At 47.9% G+C, this 20,022-nt stretch overlaps 1 protein-coding gene across 6 annotated transcripts in view; it reads right to left on the bottom strand.

Annotated features, from left to right (window-relative positions):
- FOXM1 (forkhead box M1) overlaps window positions 1–20,022 on the bottom strand; it is a 293,555-nt gene that overhangs the window by 170,123 nt on the left and 103,410 nt on the right. For 5 of the 6 annotated variants that reach the window (XM_069628502.1, XM_069628504.1, XM_069628501.1 and 2 more), the window contains 2 exons: window positions 8,110–8,319; window positions 6,598–6,726 (listed from right to left, as the gene is read on the bottom strand). In XM_069628502.1, coding sequence (XP_069484603.1) covers window positions 6,598–6,726; window positions 8,110–8,319 — 339 coding nt within the window. The remainder of the gene's footprint in view (window positions 1–6,597; window positions 6,727–8,109; window positions 8,320–20,022) is intronic. The other variant, XM_069628505.1, reaches the window with a different exon arrangement.

Here is a 20,022-nt window from a genome sequence, read left to right on the forward strand (position 1 = left end):
TAGAGGTTCAGAGAAGCAGAACATTGAAGGCAGTGAAGAATGAACAGGGATCATTAGATCATGGCACCCCGAACATTGGAGCGGCCTTTCGCCCTTACTATGAACAGTTATACTCGTCAGAATACGATGGGGATGACTCAGATTGAGGATTTCCTGGACTCCATCCAGATCCCGTCCTTGACAGGCAATATGGCGGAGGGTCTAGAGGGCCGGGTGACGGAAGAGGGGGTGGAGCATGCAATCAGTGGGATGAAGGTGGGAACGTCCCCGGGAGAAGACGGCAATATACTTCTATAAGAGGTTTTGGGCTATCCTAGCTCCACACCTGGTGAGGGTGTTTAATGAGGTGTTATGGGGGGGGCACTCTGCCAGATACCATGATGAGGGCCATAATAGTGGTACTGCCCAAAGAGGGCAAAGACCCCACCGAATGCTCCTCATATCGTCCGATTTCCCTTCTCAATATAGAGGTCAAGATTCTGGCCAAGGTGATAGGTAAACAGATGGAGGGGATAATGCCCAAGCTGATTCACGGGGATCAAGTGGGATTCATAGGGGGCAGGCAGGGCTCGGATAACATCAGGAAGACGATAGACCTAATCCACAATGCCCAAGATTCACACCTCGAAGCAAGTCTGCTTTCCCTGGACTCGGGAAAGCTTTTGACAGGGTAGAGTGGAGGTACATGCAATAACTCCTCCGCCGAAAGGGCTTCGGGGCTCACATCAGGAACTGGGTTTCCGCCCTATACAGGGCTCCACCGGCGAGAGTACAGGTGGAGAACTTTCCGACTCATTCCCTCTCACGAAGGGGACGTGGCAGGGATGCCCACTCTCCCCTTTGATCTATGTCCTGACGATGGAGCCCCTAGCCATAGCGGTCCGAGCCCACCCTAACATCAAAGGGATTAAAAGAGGAGAGGTGGAGTTCAAGCTCTCCCTGTTTGCTGACGATATTCTAGCATACCTACCTGGTGGAGCCCAGCTCCTCGCTCCCCCCCCCCCCCGTCCCTGATGACGACCTTTGGCCAATTCTCTGGGCTAAAAATAAACGCACATAAATCAGTGTTACTCGCTATGAGGGTCCAGGACCCGGGGCTGGACCACCGGGATAGGTGGGCAGGGATTGTGGTGGGGAGGGACTCCATTAGGTATTTGGGTGTACTCCTAACAAGAGACCTTTCAAAATTGGCCCCGGTGAATTATGGGTCCATTATGGAGGAGATTACATAGGACCTGAGGAGGTGGGGTGGTATGATCCTATCCTGGTATGGGCGCATGACGGCGGTGAAGATGAACATCCTGCCGAGGCTGCTGTATCTTTTTACAGCACTACCAACGGGGGTCCCCGACCAGATGTTTCGAGACCTACAGAAGGCAGTCCGCGAGTTTGTATGGCAAGGGCAGACCCAGAGGATAGGGAAGGCCATTCGAACGTTACCCAGAGAGGTGGGTAGTTTCGGGCTGCCGGACTTCCTTCACCACCGGGCCGCCCAGCTGCGGGTCCTGTTGGAGCATATGAAGGAGGGGATGGGCACCTATTGGTCTTATCTGGAGGACATGGATGCCAACCCTCTAAAAGTGTGCGACCTTCTGTGGTTGCAGCGTAAACTCATCCCAAACAGACTGCAGACCCCCCACCCAACCCTGGGAATACTTTGGTCGATCTGGAAGGACCCACAACCGCATACCTCACTTCATGGCCCTCCCTGATGTCCTCGCTCTGGGGACACCCGCTCAAACTAGGCAGCAAGTTATTCAGGAACGTCCAGTCCTGGTTGGATTGAGGGGGGGGGGGTAGAGGGAGGGATGGGGTTGGAAGGGCCGGGGCAACTGTTCAAGGAGGGAGAGTTCCTCGAATACGAGGAACTGTGAGATGAGCTTGGCCGGGGGCCTCTTTCAATTTTTGAATATTTGCGTCTGAAGGGCATCCTTTGCGACCAGACATGGGGCCTGAACCTGCGGCGACAGCTGACCCCCTTTGAAAAGTTATTGGACACGGCCACAACAAGGGGGTAGTATCCGAAATGTACCAAATATTAAACACCGTTAACTTGGAAGGGAGGAGAGGGTTTCGCGGATTCTGGAATGACTTGGCGGGAGAGGCTCACAGAGGACACATGGTCCAGGATATTTAAAACAGCATTCCACGGGAAACTATTTACGTCGGACATGGAGCACAACTTTAAGATCTTACAGGGATGTCACAGGGACCCGTTGAAATTGTCCAAGATGTTCTCGGGGGTGTCCCCCAGATGCCCACGAGAATGCGGCCAAGTGGGGACGAGGGGTCACATGTGGTGGTTCTGCCCCAAGGTACAGGGGTGGATGGCGGAGGTCACCGAGGAACTACTCCCACACAACCCGTTGATGTTGTTGGGCCTCCCACCAGAGGATGTGGAAATATATAGGTACCCAAGGATGTGGGAGACAATGTTGCGAGCAGGAAGAGTGGCCCTAGCGCAAAGGTGGAAGAGCCCGGAGACCCCCTCTAAGGAAGACTGGCTAAAAAAAAACTTAACATGTTCCTCATGGACAAGCTGACGGCCATGGTAAATAACGAATTGAGCACCTTCCAGGCCAATTGGTATGGGTTTAACCAGGCATGGGGGTGGGACGCCCACTGATATTATGTAGACACCCTGGTGCGAGAGGGTGGGGGAGCCCAGAGAGTACCACTCGAGGACAATGGTGTAATCCACGGCCCGGGAGACAGCGGATCCTACCTAGCCAGCATTGACGCAAACGTATAGCACAGCTACTAGGCACCGAACTACGAGTACTGATGACAGCTCCTGCGGTTGGATTTTTGATGGGATACTGATCTGGGGGGAGAAGGGGGAGGGAGACCCCGGGGGTTTGATGATGATAAACCTGATATTCATAATGTTCCCGTCATTCTTTTTGAAAAATTGCCAATAAAACCAAAGTTTAAAAAAAAAAGTCGAAATTGCTTGTATTGTCTCCTGCTGGTTTAAAATAAAAAAATAAAAATTGTACAAAAAAAAATACCAGCTACAATTTGCCATTGTGACCATAGCTGCAACCCTTGAGCAATGAGTTTACATACAAGAAATGCTTAACAATGGGGCTGGGGTCTTGCACTGTTTGCAGTGGGTGTAAACATTGGAGCAGGGAAACAAAGGTGGGTTTCCCTTAAGTGTTCAATGAAACTAGAAATTCCAAAAGCAAGTTCAGATTTTTAACCTAAGGACACTCGTAACAGGCCTCTCTCCATGTAACCGTTGAAAGTAAATAGGCCACCCAACTTGCACAAATTGTGGCCTAACCAGTCTCTTAAAGTATTCACTACTTGGTCCAAAACGTCACTTGGCTATGGATTTATAAATATCACAAGGAAAGCAATGCCTTTTTTTGGCGCAGAGGTCATTGGTCCTTTACAAGGGTATGAGCGAATATGGCTTCAAAACCACATGTTGCAAAGCAAGGTGGAAACAAACCAGGGACGAGGCCAGGACAGAATGACAAAGGATGGTGGGGGGAGTGCTGAATGAGGGATGGAGGTGTGACGGTTAAGTGCTGTACAGTGGACCATTAAAAAGGTAGGGAAAGAGTAAAATGGGGGTGATGCATAAGGGTAGAGTGCTAGGAAACAGGTTCTTCAGAAAGAAGAGCTCTGAAGTTGGATTTAAATAGTGGTAGACTTGGAGTGGTAGAGTGGGAGGGGAAGAACATTCGAGAGTAGGGGAGCGAGGTGAGTGGAAACTAGAGGGAGCAGGCGGGGGGGGCGAAGGGGGCTTGGGTGGTGGCAAGGCAGACAGAAAGGAGTAAGATGAGAGTCCATGGATAGTTTTGAAGATGAGAAGTTTATACTTGGCCCTTTGTTTCATAGATAGCCTTTCTGGCGATGGGCAGAGGAGGTAGAGGTAAAGCAAGAAACTTAAAATTGAGAACTTTGTTGAGAAGTTTAAAAAAGGCATAGTTGGGAAGGCCAGAGAAGATTGGCACAGTAGTCAAATCTAGAAAGGACTAAGGTGGAGATTAGCCGTTTAGCAGTATAAATAGGAAGATGAGATTTTTATGATATTGAAGAGGCTGCAGTCACAAATTTGGATATGAAGAGCGAGAAGTTGTGTGAGGAGTCCAAGATGACAGTAAGGTTATGAGCATAAGCAGAGAAAGGAAGGTAGTCGGGAGAGAAGTGGGTGGGGTAGAGAAAGAGCTTGACAAAAGCTAGTCGGATAAGGAGTGAAAGGAGAAGATCGGAGTGTTGTAAGCGAAAAGTTGATAGGAAAAGCTAATAGGAGACCAAGATGTCAAGAGCCGAACTATAGAGTTGAGAAGTGGACCAAAGACAGACCCTTGGGGAACTCAAATAGAAGGAGGTGGTGGGGGGGGGGGGCAGAAGGGGGGAGCGGGGAGGTAAGGCTGTTCCAGGACACCTGAAAGTGTCTGCTTTATACCTTGCCCCCAAACGCATCATCTCTGATGCCAAGGACAGAGATGTTTGAAAGGTCAGCATGGTAGACCGTATCGAAGGCAGCAGAGATCAAGAAGAATAGAAGAAAGGGTTGCAAGCCTAGCGAAAGAGATGAAGTTGCTGACAATTGAGAGCCAAGGCAGAGGATGGAAGCCAGACTGAAGAGGGTTCCGGAGGTTGTACGCATCTTGTAACTCAGTGAGTCAATTGAATACTACTGGCTCTAGGATTTTGGAACTGTGTGGTAGAAGAGACAGGGCAACATTGGCAAGACAATTAGGATCTTGTCCAGGTTTCATTAGAGGGATGACAGCTGTCTTCTAGAATGAAGGAAAATGGCATCAAGGAGTTAAAAAGGGAAGAAAGATGTGGAGCAACACTGGGAGCCATGTGTGTCACAATGCGAGAGGACGTTGGAGGTTTTGGGGGGGGGCTACAGGGTAGGTTAGCATTAAGGAGTAAGGCAAGATTCTCATCATGGTTGGTGGGGCTAAGGAAAACCGTGGGGGAGGAGGGTAAGAAAGGTGGAGAAAAGTGAGCAGGAGAAGATGGAAGGTAATTAGCAAGGCTACTGTGAATGGTAACATTTTTAGAAGCAAAGTAGAAAGCAAGATCATTTGCAGAAAGAAGAGTAGTTGGAAGTGAGTTTAGGAGAGCGAGAGAAAGGAGTTGAGAATTTGAGTCACCTACGTTGGGAGGATTGAGACGAAGATAGAAGTCACGTTTGACAGTGTAGAGAAAAAGCTCTGAAGAGCAGTGAGAGTTGCATTTCAAAGGAGTGTGTTGACCTTTGCCAACTGCAGAGCATTTTCTGCATGGTTGTTTTCAGTGTGTGGATGAGAGGTGTAATCCACGGGAAGATTTAGGAGTGAGCTTAGTAAGAAGGTAGGGAGAGAAAAGGGAAGGGAGACTAAAGAGCAGTATTAAAGTTTGGGAAGGGTTCTTCAGTGGATGGAACAGCAAGTTCAGCATAGGAGGAGAGAGCACGGTGTAGGTCAGAAGTAGCCAAGGAGTTTGGAGGAGGTCAATTTGCTCTTAGGAATAGTTGTAAATGGAGAATGAAGTAGAAGGAGTGGAGAGTGAGGCAAAGACAAATCGAGTGATCAGAGGGAGAAGGCGTGGTGGAGTTGGAGGCAGAAAGATGACAGGAGATGAGAAAAAAGTCAAGGGAGTTTCCTTTTGAATGCATGGGCAGTTGACAGAGGAATGTTTAAGTAGAAGAGGTGTAAAGTCAGTGAGTAGAGCAGCAGAGAGAAGTTGAAGTCACCAATGACATGGCAATCGGGAGGGAGTGTCAATTAGCTGGGATTTGTGGTTGGAGAACTGACCTACCGAACCAGGCGGCCAGTCGAGGGACACAATATAGGCTAGGGTGGTGGGCTCAGTAAACAGGATTGTGGAGATAGTGTATTCAAATGAGAGATTTAACAGGAGAAAGATTCGGGTTTCAGTAAGGGTAATGAGGTCAGGAGAATGAGAAAGGAAGAAGTCTGAGGTATAAAGGAGGTTTTATTGCAGTCAGATGTGCATTCCAAAGAGAAATGGAAAGTGAAATTTCGAAGCATAGCACTGCAAGGCATTATGGAACCGGTGTGAAAAATAAACCACATGCCAATATTGACTCAGTTCAAATAGTGAACGTAAATGAACCAACACACACATAGGTTTTAGCAATGAATGAAACTAAATACAAAGCTTTTCAAAAGAGAAAAGGGGAAAATCTAATACCCACATTAGTAACCCAACTGTATAGGATTTGAGGAAATACATTTTGTAACACAGTAGAATAAAGTAGCACAATTTGAGCCATGAGTGAAAACTGAAGTTTTGTTGGACAGTGTGTAATGCAACACAAACGAGCCAAGATCGGCATAAGCCATTGAAACTGTAAAATATTGTCAGGTTGACTAGTGTAGACAATATACATCAATGATATAAAAAAAGTAAAAAAAAATATATAAAAGAGGCACTTCTAGCTGCAGGCACACATTTCTATATGTAAGTAAGTATTACAGACTGACCAGATAATCCAATAATTATGAAAAGAATCCATGTACATAGTCCAGATATAAAAGCGAAAATTGCACTTCTCCTGGCAAACAAGCCATTTCCAGTGTACCATAGCCATGGCTCTACATTAAAAAAAATAAAGCTTACCTTGAACACCTGATCCAGCGTAAGGCACCGATTTGCGTCAGGGTGGATTGTCCAGAAAGAGACTTTACCATTAGCTGAGGTCTCCCGCACAAACATATCATGAAGAGATAAATTGTGCCTTATAGAATTCTGCAGAACGAGCAAAAGGTTACAAACAGATTATTTAATCAATCAAAACAGCAATTAAGCGTTACCCTCTTAATTTATTGAATGTCCAAAGGCTATAAGAGGCCCATCCTGATATGCCAAGACAAACCCAATCATCCATGTTCGACAACTAAAAGTCCCTAAATGCAGGGAAATACTAAAACAAGTGCGAACTCTTTGCCGTATTAGGTCCTACAGGCAGAGAAGGCGTTTTGACTAAGCAAGGCTGAATACGAATCTGTACAAGCCTTTTCTAAGAAACTTGCTCACAAGACATTTCCAAAAACGAATTCTGCATGGAGCATGGCTGAAAGTGCAGCGATCTTAACCCATTACCCTGACTGGCTTTGGAAATGGTCTATACTTTGTGAAAGCACGACAGTTTGGCGTAGGGGTGAAAATGTATTTGTATAGGTTTAAACCTGCATTTTTTTTTTAAAGTCACAAATAATCCTAACATTTAGAATTAACAATTTAATGCACTCCAAAACAGTCAAACATCTCGCAGGCATCAATGTTGTAATATGTATGCGTTTGATTCAATTCCATAGCTGAAAAAAAAAAATCAATCACTACAGCATGCTTGCAGGAACACTAACTAGAGGGAGCTTGTGTTTAATTACTGCCGTCAGAGCAGTGAATACTAAAGCCACACTGACTTGTTAACACGGTAGTCTCACGAAAGTTATAACACTGGCAAAAACGGCACGTTTAGATGATGCAAGTAGAATTCAGCTATACAGGACATTTGCCATGTCTGTACAGTTTAATTGTAAATTAAGTTTCAAAAGGCCATGTCTTTAAAGTTGAAAGTTCCTTTAGAATTCAACTGTACAGACACTCAACCATGGACAGTATAATTGAATTTCTACTTACATGCCTATGTTCTAATTTTCTTAAGACTGGCTCGTAACACGCCATTCTTATGAAAATGGTAACGCTGTCCTTAAAAATTCACTGCGGACTACAGTAAACAAACAAAATCGCTCTAGCTACGACGTGCCTGCAAGTCACGCTAGAGGGGCTGGTGCTCGATTACTGCAGCCAGAGCATTGAATCAAACTCGCATTATAATTGCTAGGGAAATTAGGACATGCATATACTCAGGATAGTGAGAGGGGTAACCATATTGTCCCGTTGACAATGAAAGTGTTAGTCTCAGTATGTGACCCTACAGAGTTTCTTAAAAATCTCTACAATGTGTGGTTTTATTTTTGTATTTTATTTGTTCACAGTTTATAGATTTTTTTCCTCTGTTAAAACCCTACTGCAGTAGTCATTTCAAGTCAGACCAACAAGCCGAAGTTGCAGCATCTATATGGAATAGCAAGCACTTTCTTGCCCTTTCCTCTACCTCATCATTACCTTCCAGCCTGGCTTGGCAATGTGCTTGAAATATGGAAAGTGTTCTTCTATCCAAGTGTAGATCTCTTTCAGGGTCATCCGCTTTCTATCAGTGCTATTAATGGCAAATTGGATCATTGCCATATAGGAATAGGGAGGCCGCTCCGAGATGGATTCCTGCCAGGTGGTGAAAGAAGAGCTACAAGGGAGAGTACTGACCTCTTCCTCCGTCTGACGAAATAAAAAGGGAAACAAGAGAGTCAAAGCAAGTTTTAAAGGGTCAAACCACATGATTACGACTTTTCAGTGCAAGTTTTATAACACAACTATTCACAAGCAAAAACAGTTAAAACTTGATGTATAGTTAGACAATATCTACCACAACATGAATGCTCAAGAATTCTGCACACGGTCTGCAACAATCTAAGGTGGGTGTTTTTTTTTTCCAGTCTTGGCCGCGAAGCTATGGAACACTCTTCCATTTCAACTACTGGAGATAACCAACCATCTACATTTCCTCAAGGCTCTAAAGGCTTCTTTTTGCTTATGGTCTTAGCGGTTGGAGGATCTGTTGACAGCCTTGCCTTCGTGCCCAGATCCCCGTGGGTTGTGGTTCGCACTTTAGAAATCCAAATACAATACAATACAATGGTGACCCTCAGGTACTTGTGTTTGGGATGCATTGTTTCATGAAAGTAAGCATTCTGAAGCATCTGTGAAAGAGTAGCCATCTTGAACTAGTCCTTCCTGAGGAGCTTGTTGAAGCGTCTCAAGTTCAAGATGGGTCGATGTCCTCCGTCCTTCTTGGAGATCAGAAACTGCTATGGACACTATCGCACTTTTCTCCAACAGGTTGACGATCTCCTGTAGGAATAGCAGATCAAGATCATAATGCTTGGCCCCCTGGAGGACAATCGGGGGGTGCTCTTAAAAATAGGGAGGCAGTAGCCGTGAGCCACTGTTTGCATTGCACAAGCATTGGAGGTTATGCCCCGCCAACTCTCCGAATGCTGAGTCAGCCTGCCCCACCACAGTTCTGTGAACCAAGATATCAAAGGGGTTTTGAAGTTGTTGCTGCAGAGGGAAAATGGGCAGCAGCAGCTGAGGAGTTTTTCCTCCCTGCCCTCGTGAACCACAGAGAGCACTCCTTGGACCCCCTCTTTGCAAACTGGCCTCTTCCTCTTGCAATTGAGGAGAAACGAAACTCTCCAACTGTGGGAAAACTCGTGTGTTGAGGCAGACGTATTGCTGCGCCCAGCGACTTAGCTGCCGCTCTGGACACCTGTAATTTTTCTAGACCGTCATCTTGAGACAAAATTGGGTGCCGTCAAATGGCATGTCCAAGAGCCTTGCTTGAACATCAGGTGCAAACCCAGACTTCCTCAGCCAAGCGAATCTCCCAGCAACAGCCCTTGCTGGCATTGCTCTGCTTAGAGAGTCCAGTCTAAACCAGATTGGAGAGACGGGCAGATGGCATCTTTGCCATCATCTACCGGGTTTAGAAACCGTGTCTCTCCTCCCTTTAGGCGATAAGCTCCATTGCCATTACGACCCACAAGGTGTGTGTCTACTTGGCTAGAGCACAAGTCACATTAATGGCCTTCAGAGCCATGCTGCCTGGGGGAAGCACACTCTTCCCTAAAGCGTCAAACCTTCCATCATCCCTGTTCGGGAGAATAGTCGGGTAGGCTGCAGCCTTCGAAGACGAGGTGGCTGCCTGAACCACTAAGCTTTCAGAAGTAGAGTTTAGATAGAAAACCTGGATCTATTGAGGAAGGCCTGTATTTTTGACCAGATCCTTGTCAACTTTTGGAATTGTATCTGGTTTTAATCAGTTCTCCCAAACCCTCCTCCTCAATGCTGTGAGAAAGGGCAATACAGGATCCGTTGGGGACCCCTTGTCCAAGATGTCCCGGAGATCATCTTTCTCTAGGATTGCCACAGGCTTTCCCCAACCAAAGCACTCTGCAACTTTGCCCATCACAGATCTATATGAAGGGTCTGCATCACAAGCAGAGTCTGGAGTGGAATCAGTAAAATACTGGAGTAAAAGCACCCCACCCACTCAGCATTGACCACCAACCACTCACTCCTTGAACCACCCCCCCTCAAGTCCCACCCCCAACTCCCTCCCAGCATTGAAAACTAACCTCTTGCACTGTTCTGAGGTCTATCAAATCCTCAATCTTCTTAGCTAGAGGTAGGGACAGGAACTGATTGATGGGGTGCTGTGAAAGAGGTGAGTGGAAGACAAATCTATCTTCTCCTCCAAAGGAATTGAGGGGGTCCAATGAGCTTGCCCTCAAACACTACAAGGGGTGGAATGAGACCCTCCAACTCCACTCCCACCCCAATGGCAGCATGATGGCAATCTAGTGCACACTTCTTGAATTTTGGCTCAGAAGGGGAAGAGGGAAGTGCCTTGGAAGAATTCACAAGCGGTGAAGCACTGCTGCGTGTGAGGAGAACTTTCTGATCATCTCACACAACACTCTTCAAAGCCTCTGAATCTTCCAAACAATCTGGATCTGGCCTTCTCTCAGCAGGGCAGAAAAAGCTTTGGAGGCTGCTTTGGTAGGACTGCTAGTGACAGTCAAGTGCTGCCCTTTTTAAAAGGAGTTCTTCGTCCATGGGCAAAAATAACAGATGATGCCATGGAAACTCAAGTAAAATATCTGTCCTGTACATCAGCATTGAATGTTGTCACCCTTATAAGCATGGCAACTAATAGCCATGGCAATCATGCCTCGGGGCCTGCAGCGTCAATGTGATCTACAACAAACTGCACTGAATCTCGAGACGCACTTTTGCAATACTAGTTCAGAAAAACTCTTAATTAGATGCTGGACAGCTCGAATTCAGCCAACTCGTTCAAAGCTTCTGGATAGCTGGAGCTAAAGGACTGTCCATAAGTGCTTCACATAAGTACAGTAGTAAGTTCTGGTGCATCCTTGAGCACCCAACAACTTGTCCTCCTTTCTAAGGACTGTGTAAAAACCCTCCCGGGAGAATGGGTAAAGTGGTGCTGCTGCCATCACAGAGGGAAGAGGCAGTGAATGAGACCGAAAAGATCTGTTGGTAAAGGACTATATTGTACTAGTCACCCTTCTGCTGACTGCCTGGGTAGAATGGCATTCCTGGAAACAACTTCTGTGATTGTGTATAATTCTAGACTGGGACACCAAAACCCTCAGGACACCAGCACAGTTGATGTGCACTTGGTTTAGTCTGCAGAGCATCCGAAAATAAACTACCTCAAAACGCCAAGAACCCACCAATACGCTCATGGAATACCCAGGCAAAGAAGGCATCTCCTCAAGGCTTTCTACAACAATCAGCCTGAGCCCCACTAGCCATCCCAATCCCCAAATCAGTGCCCCCTGCATCAGCAGGGCCAGCTTCAGTTACAGTCATAACAGGCAAGGGAATAGGAGCAGCCTGGATAACTTGGGATTGCATGAGAGGAAGAATTTCCTGAATATATCCTTCCATAGAGGGCGATTGCATAATAAATGGACTATTGGAGAGAAAAACAAATTGCTACGAGGCTGGGACAGCAGTAAAGACCAGGACGGTGAGAAGGCAGGTTCTCAAGTGGAACCCATGCATCAAAAAGCAAGGGGTCCAAACCGCCAACAGCAGATAGGTCTGTGCAATATCCAAAGTCTGCAGCAAGGACACGCGGGTAATAACAGACCACTGCACCAAAAAGGCAAAATAATCTTGACCCACAGTGAAGACTCACCCACTTCAGAAGACCCAGGAGCCCCTGTGTGTCCAAGGTGCCAGAAGAAACAGCAGGTGCACATTCTTTTTTGGGCGGGTCTGCCACTGTGGACCAGATATGCAGACAACTTAGCCCCTGACTGCAGAGTTCAAGCGTTCTAAACGAACCCAGGGTTAGGCATAGGGCCTTAACTGAGGCAACACTTCAGCACCCTATGGCCCAGTTTAGCCTCTTTTCTGGTAACCCAATACTGACAGTATGTAGCCCCACCCTCCATCAGGGATGCTGAATCCACCAACTTGAAGAGCTGGAATTAGGACCTTGACATGGACACTTTAGCCCGTTACCAGATGTAGCCCCTTTGCGGGGAACCTCACATTAATGTCTGGACTTTGCCCCAATAGAGGAGCCACGGCCACTGTGGCTCCTCCCAAGTCTATGAACTATTTTGGCTTTTGCCATCAACAATAACATTTTCAAACACAGAACCTTCTGTGTCAGACAGATGCATTACGAAAGAAGGATAAGCGTCTAGAGAAACTCTTGACGGGCATAGTCATTCTTATTGAAAGCTTTCAGTTTATACATCGTTGAAGTGAAAAAACACAATTGACATGGATAACAAGCATTTTAAGCTTAATATTGAGCACACTAAAACAGGAACTATAGCATTCGACAGAAACATTCATCCAAGGAATGCGACTGCATCAAAGTCAACTTAAAGCATCAAAGATAATCAAAAAACTGAAAATGCAACAAAATATTTCATGACCGTGATACGTGTTTGTAGGTGAAACAGGTCAACCGCATCAGCTAGTAACCGGAATATAAACTTTCAAAATAAAGATCTAAATGCCAAGAGATTTATTTTGTAAGAAATATTCAATATATATTTCAAGAATAGATTACAGAACAATTGCGAGCAACCACACAGGTTTATTGGTAAAATCAGGAAGAGGTTCATATAATTACATTGCTCTAATTACTTTGAGCCTAAGCATGGTTATAACAAAACCAGGCCAAAAAGAACAGGGATAGTTTCACATGCATGAAACCATAAAAGCAGCAACACACCATCCAAGTTCCCTCTGCATGTTCTTGCATTAATTTCCGAATAGTGAAGTGCACAACTTTCAACTAGTGCATCTATATAAAGTCCAACCGCAAAAGCAGTGGAAATATTCTAAAGAGCTGCAATCAGTGATGAACTGTTTTTCAGGCCTAATTAAATGCATCCAAAACAAACTGCTGCAAACAGGAAATACAGTAAAGCTTGGTTATGGGGCACTTAATTTACTAAAATTAACAAAGGGGGGTCCTGGGAGTCCCTCTGCCAGACCTTAGTCCTGGTTATGAGAGACTTACCCAGAGTTTTTAGCTCACTATCTTTCACAGAGAAGAAATATCCCAAACATATCAGTCTTTGACCTGCCCTGGGGCAGTCCAGTACCAAAATGCTAGGCAATTCTCCTCTGAACAAGAGTACCAACAGCATCCGCAGACACATGTTTCGGTCTGGTTGGACCTCAGTAGGGAGGAGCTGTCGTCGGACCATCCCATCGAAAGAACGTTATCAGGTAAGAGTAACTTGTTCTTCGAAGGGATTGGGTCCTCCGACATATTCCATATCTATGACAGACTCCCAAATCAGTACCAACGTATGGAGGAAGGAAAAAAAATTTAGAATATAGAAATTTAAAATGCCCAATCAAATTGCACAGTAAAGGACCACCTTGCCAAAGGCCAGATCCTGCCCATGGATAGAATCTAGGGAGTAGTGTGGTACAAAAGTATGGACCGAAGCCCAAGTGACTGCTTCACAGATGTTATGACTAGGAACACCCCTCTGCAGGGCAGTAGAGGCAGCCATACCCCTAGTAGAATGGGCCTGTAAGCCTACCGGAGGGTCCTTACCCGCCAAGCGGTAACATTCAGAAATTGCCAAGATAATCCATCTAGACAGAGTCTGCTTAGTAACAGCTTGTCCCAAACGCCTTCCAGCGTAACCTATAAAGAGCTGATCATCCACTCTGACCCGGGACATGCATGAAATTTAGAAACTTAAAGCTCTCCTAGGATCCAACCTATGGAGCCTCTCCTCTTCCTTACCAGGATGCGGAGGAGGATAAAATGCCAGAAGAATTACCTTCTGGCTTAAATTAAATTCAGACACCACTTTCGGAAGAAAGGAAGGATGAACTCCAAGGACAACCCTGTCCTTATGAAACACAGTGAAGGATGGCTTAACTGAAAGTGCCTGTATCTCTCTCACTCTGCGAGCGGAGGTGACCGCAACTAAAAATACAGTTTTACGGGTTAACAGTCTCAGGACAAAAAAGTAAAGGCTCAAATGGAATACCCATTAGAAACTTTAGAACAAGGTTCAAATCCCAACCGGGCACCTGGAAAGGTGACGGTGGGAACACATTCGTGAGCCCTTTCAAAAACTGAGAAATTAAACAAATTTTTTAAATAAGAACACTCCTCAGATGAGCGCTTAAATATGGACCGTGACGCCAGCTAACCTTTAACGGTACCCACTTGCAAAGCCCTTGTGGGCTAAAGAAAGCAAAAAACGACAGAACCACAGGAATGTCACATGAAAAAGGATCCACATTCTTAACCCTGCACCAGTCGCAGAACTTACGGCAACGGTACAGGGACTTTGTTGCCGGTCGCCTCTATCACGTCTTCAGGGAGGTCCCAATCCTTATAACTCAACCTTTCAGAAGCCAAGCGTGAAGGTTGAGGGATCTGACCTCTGCATGGAGAACCTGACCCCACTCCCATGAGAGCAGATCGTCTCGGTAGGGAAGACGACATGGAGGGCAGATGGACAAGTGGAGAAGGTCTGGGTACCACGTCCTCCGGGCCCATGCCAGAGCAATGAGGATCACCCGGGAACCGAACCTCCGTAACCTCTGCAGCACTTGCGGGATGACGGGGACTGGAGTAAACGCGTACAGCAGTGGAAGGACCACTCCACCACGAACACGTCCCCTAAGGCTCCTCTTGGAGGAAATTCCCACAAGCAGAGCCTTTCGCACTTCCGGTTGACACTGGAGGGGAAGAGATCCACTTGAGGGCTCCCCCAAAGGGCGACGATCTCCAGGAGAATCTCCTGAGCCTTCTCCCACTCGTGAGAGATCGCGCTCTGCCTGCTCAGAGCATCCACCATCTCGTTTTCGTCTCCGGCCAGATGACCTGCCGAGATCGAAATTCCCTGCTGGATGGCCCAGAACCAGAGCTGCATCGCCTCCCTGCACAGAGGAAGTGACCCTGCCCGCCTCCCTTTTATTGAGGTAGTGCATGGCCACAGTGTTGTCCGTCAGAATCAGGACATTCTTTCCTCACACAGGCGGCAGAAAAGACTTCAGGGCAAGCCTGACGGCCCTCAGCTCCAACAGATTGATATGGAGTCTGGACTCCGATGGAGACCAACAACCGCTGACTCAACTCGTTGGCATGAGCTCCCAACCCATGAGGGATGCGTCCGTCACGATGGTCACCTCCGGCCAGGGTAACCAAAATGGAACCCCCCCCTCAGAGTGCCTTCGTCGGCCAACAACAGAAGGTCCTGAGCGACCGAGGGCGGCACCTGAACGGGGTCCGACATCCTGCCGGAGGACTGTGACCACTGCATCGAGAGCCCAATGCAGCGATCTCATCCGCAACCGGGCCTCTGGCACCAGAAGAATGCAGGATGCCATGAGGCCGAGCAACCTCAATAACTCAAACGCCGAGAGACTCTGGGCACGTTGAAACTTGTGTACCATCTGCTGAATGTGAAGAGCCTTCCCCTGGGGAGGAAAACACTGCCCCAGGGATGTGTCGAGCACTGCTCCGATGTACCGAAGCCGCTGAGTTGGCGTCAAGTGGGACTTCAAGTTGAGGGAGAAGCCCAGCTTGTGAAGAGAGTGGCACGTGATGGACAGATGATCCAGGAATTACTCAGGAGAGCTGCCCCTGATCAACCTATCGTCCAGGTAGGGGTAGACATGAACCCCCCCACCCCTTTCCTGAGATACGCTGCCACCACCACCATGAGCTTGGTGAAAACCCTCGGGGCGGAGGTCAATCCGAACGGCAGGACCCGAAATTGAAAGTGCGAGTCGCCAACCAAGAACCTCAGGTACTTGTGCTTGGGATGGATCAGCACATAAAAGTAAGCGTCCTTGAGGTCAACCAGTCCTGAAGTTGAAGGCCCTGGAGGACTTGAGAGAGAGAGCAACCATCTTGTACTTGTCCTTCCTGAGGAGCTTGTTCAAACCGCGCAAGTCCATGATGGGTCTCAATCCCTCGTCTTTCTAGGAAATCAAAAAATAAGGGGAATACCATCCCTTGTTCCACTCTGCTACAGGCACCAGTTCTATGGCGCCTTTCTCCAGCAGGGACTGAATTTCCTGTGCAAGGAGTGGATCCGGACTGTTCAAAGAGAATCCCTGGTGGATTGTCGTGAGGTCTCTGCCGGAAAGGAAGACAGTAGCCGTGGGCTATGATCTCCAGAACCCACACATCTGAAGTAATGGCACACCATTCTACAAGATGCAGCGCCAGCCTTCCCCCAACCGGCGAACCATAGGACATGGCCTCATGACTGAGCTGAAGCGGCTGCGGCATTGCCCGAGGGTAAATAGGCAACTGCCCGAGTGGCCTTGGCACCTCGAGTACCCCGTTTTCCACCTCTGGCCCCTTTGACTTGCAGCTCCTCTCGATCTACTAAAGGATGAATAATATCGAAAGGAACCTACCCCTCCATTGCTGTCCCCTAGGACGAAAAGGCGGAGGTTGGCGAACTGCAGCGCTCAACGACTTTGCTGCTGCTTTGGAGGTCTGCAACCTCTCAAGGATCTTGTCAGCCTTGCTGCCAAAAAGATGTTCACCATCAAAGGGCATGTTGAGGAGGCGGGCTTGCACATCAGGAGCAAACCCCGACTTCCGCAACCATGCAAACCTGCGTATTACGGTGCTCGCCGCCATGGACCGGCTGGCACAATCGGCCATGTCCTGACCCGAATGAACAGACTCCCACATAGCATCCTTGCCATCTTGCACAATAGCAAGAAAACCATCCCGTTCCTCCCCTTCGGGAATATGATCAGCCGCTAACGAAATACAGTTCCACAGAGTTTGCGTGAAACGTGACAAAGCACACACAGAGTTGGCCCGCCTGCAAAGCCAGACCCCCTGAAGAAAACACTTTCTTCGCCCAGCCATCAAACTGCTTGTCGTCCCCATCAGGAGGGATAGTAGGGTAGGGTACGACGCCTGCTTTGGTTGGGCCGTAGCCGCCTGCACCAAACTCTCCGGAGTGGGGTGCGTGGTCAAGTAGCAGGGGTCGCTACTGGCTGGATGTTATTTTCGCGGCAAAGACTTGCTCACTGCAAGTCTTTACAGTCCAAGCGGCTGCCACCCTTCTTTGCAAGGCCATATGGAATGGCAGTACTGGGTTAGTTGGTGGACCTTGGTCGCGGATATCCATCAGGTCATCCGGCAGAAAAATCAACTGTGGCGCAGACCACCCCAAGTATTCTGTTACCCTCGACATAAGGCGCCGGTACGAGGACTCGGCATGGGTGCTAGGCTCAGGCCTACAGAACTCCACCTCCAGAGAGGTGTCCAGCCTACTGGCGTCGTGCAATGACTGCCGCAGATCTTCAATCTGGCTATGCCCAGACAAAATCTCATCAGGTACCTCCTCAGGAACCATACCTTCCTCAGACCCTTCATCCACCTCAGAAATATAATCCAGAGGCTGGAATGAGGGCACCGATAAAGGGACAAAGACATTTTTAACCTTGGCCAAAGCCTTCCTAGGGGGTAACACTGTGCCACGGGGTACCTCCGACAAAACAGCCTCGAAAGGCGTCGATGGAATCAGTGTCGAGCGTGGCACCGACAACTTCGACAGTCCTTGAGGGCGGAGCCCCGAGCGTGTCCTTCGACAGCCTGGGCGCCGATGGGTTCCTCGGAGGCAGAGCCTCGAGAGAGTCCCTTGACGCCGATGGCTTCTTCGAAGACTTCACAGGCTCCAACTGTCTCGAGGGTGTAGAGGACCGGGACCTGGAACGGGCATGTCTAGAGCGACCAACCTTGTCCGACCGGGACCTCGAAGGCACCCGGTGATCGCGACGACCACTTGAGCCCGGAGGCGTGCGAGTGGTGTCTCTAGCACGGTCACGGCTGGCGTCTTTCGACAGCACGAGCCCTGCGACTGAAAAAAAATAATCTCCTTCGGGAAGGAATCCCATTCGGCAGGAGTGGAATGCTTGTTGGGACAAGCAACCCGCCGACGGGCGGAGTCCTCGGACGAGGAAGGCGACCGGTGACGGCGCTTCCTTGAGTTCCTCGAAAAGGCAGAGTAATGGCGGGACTTACTCTGGGGCCGAGACCCCCTAGACCGATGACTGCGATGCGGAGAGTCGCCCCTCAAATAGTCCAAAGGCCGGTGGACCTCGACTTCTGGGGCTTAGCCACCTTACCTACAGAAAGCTTCTTACGCTCCTGCAAGGCCTTCGAAGTAATCGACTGGCAGTCCACACAGTCATCCGTGTTGTGGTCCCCATCGAGGCACCAGAGTCAAGCGACGTGCGAATCCGTCAACGACATCTTGGTCCCGCATTCCCGACACTTCTTAAATCTCAGCCGTGGGGGTAGAAGACGAGGACATAGATATTCACAAACCAACAGGTTCGAGGAACTGAAAGAACAGAACTCAGAAAAGTCAAGGCATGCTGAGATCGCTGAAGCGAACACGTTTGCGGAAAAAACAGAACTGAGGCTATGTGAGTCGTGCGTCCTACTTATAACTTCCGGTGACGTCAGCTCTACAACAGCGCATCGACGTCATCAACGCAGGAAGCAGAAAGATTTTCCAAAGCAGCACAGCGGTTGTGATTAATGTCACAGACATGGAATACGCTGGAGCACCCAATCCCCTCGAAATATGCCCTGCCCAAATCATTAAAGATGCGGCTAGAGACCTGGCACCCTTCATATCGAAGCTAATCAATGCCTCATTCTCTACCGGCACCATCCCAAATAACCAAGGAGTCTGGGTACTCCTGCTCCTCAAAAAAGTCATTAGACCCCACTATCCCCACCAACTATAGGCCCATAACAGTGGCATTCTTACTATTAAAAAAAAAAAATTGAGATAGGGTGGCTTACCTCCAAATACAGGATTACCTGGAGCATAAGCAATCAAGATTCAGGCCCCAACATGGTACTGAGACAATGCTGATTGACCTCCAAGCCCAAATTGACGAGCTGAGAGAAAAAGGGAAATCAGCCTTACTACTCCTCCTTGATCCCTCAGCAGCGTTTGACTTGGTGGACCACAAGGTCCTATGTAATCACCTTGATTCAGCAGCACACTTCTCCCAGAAGGCAATAGGATGGATCCAATCCTTTCTAAGCAACCAGAGGGAGTCTTCTCGCCATCAGCAGCGGCAGACTCAATTCCCATTACTTGAGTGCCTCAAGGCTCTTGTGTCTCACCGACAATGTACAATATTTTTACCAAGCCCCTTTTTGATGATCTGGTACATCTCGGTATCACCTACACTAACTATGCAAATGATACCCAGATTCTCATACCACTTACTGGGGATTATGATAAGGATTTGTCCTTGGTAAACAACATTTACCTCATCATCCAGGCATGGATGGCTGTCCATGGTCTATGCCTGAATGACGACAAAACTGAACTCAGCTTTCTGGGAAATACGCCCAACTTTAACAAACTTGATCACAAATACACCTCCTTTAACATCGATGGCAACACTATCAAGGTCGCCAAAGTGGTAAAACCCTTTGGTTTCTACCTGGATCCTACCCTTACCTTTGACAAACAGGTCAACTCCACGGCCTCTTCCTCGGCATATACCTGTAAGCTGATAAGAGCCAGCAAACCATTCTCATCTATAAACAGCTGTACCATTCTGACCAGAGCTCTTATCTTGTCAAAACTGGACTAATGTAACGCCCTATACCTAGGCGCCAATAAGTATATGGTCAGGAAAATTCGGACTACTGAATAATGTCCTTAGTGCAGCACTAAGCATAGCCAGAAAAGTGCATATCTGCGTTAAGGAGACAGAATAACTAGATTTCCACTAGTGACAAAATCTTGCTAAAAACTGCCTCACTAACATACAAATGCCTAAACAACGCTGTACCTCGCTATCTTAGAGAATCAATAGAAA

The sequence above is a fragment of the Ambystoma mexicanum genome, chromosome 12 (assembly GCF_040938575.1).
Source record: "Ambystoma mexicanum isolate Mex_15411 chromosome 12, UKY_AmexF1_1, whole genome shotgun sequence".
NCBI lineage: Eukaryota > Metazoa > Chordata > Amphibia > Caudata > Ambystomatidae > Ambystoma > Ambystoma mexicanum.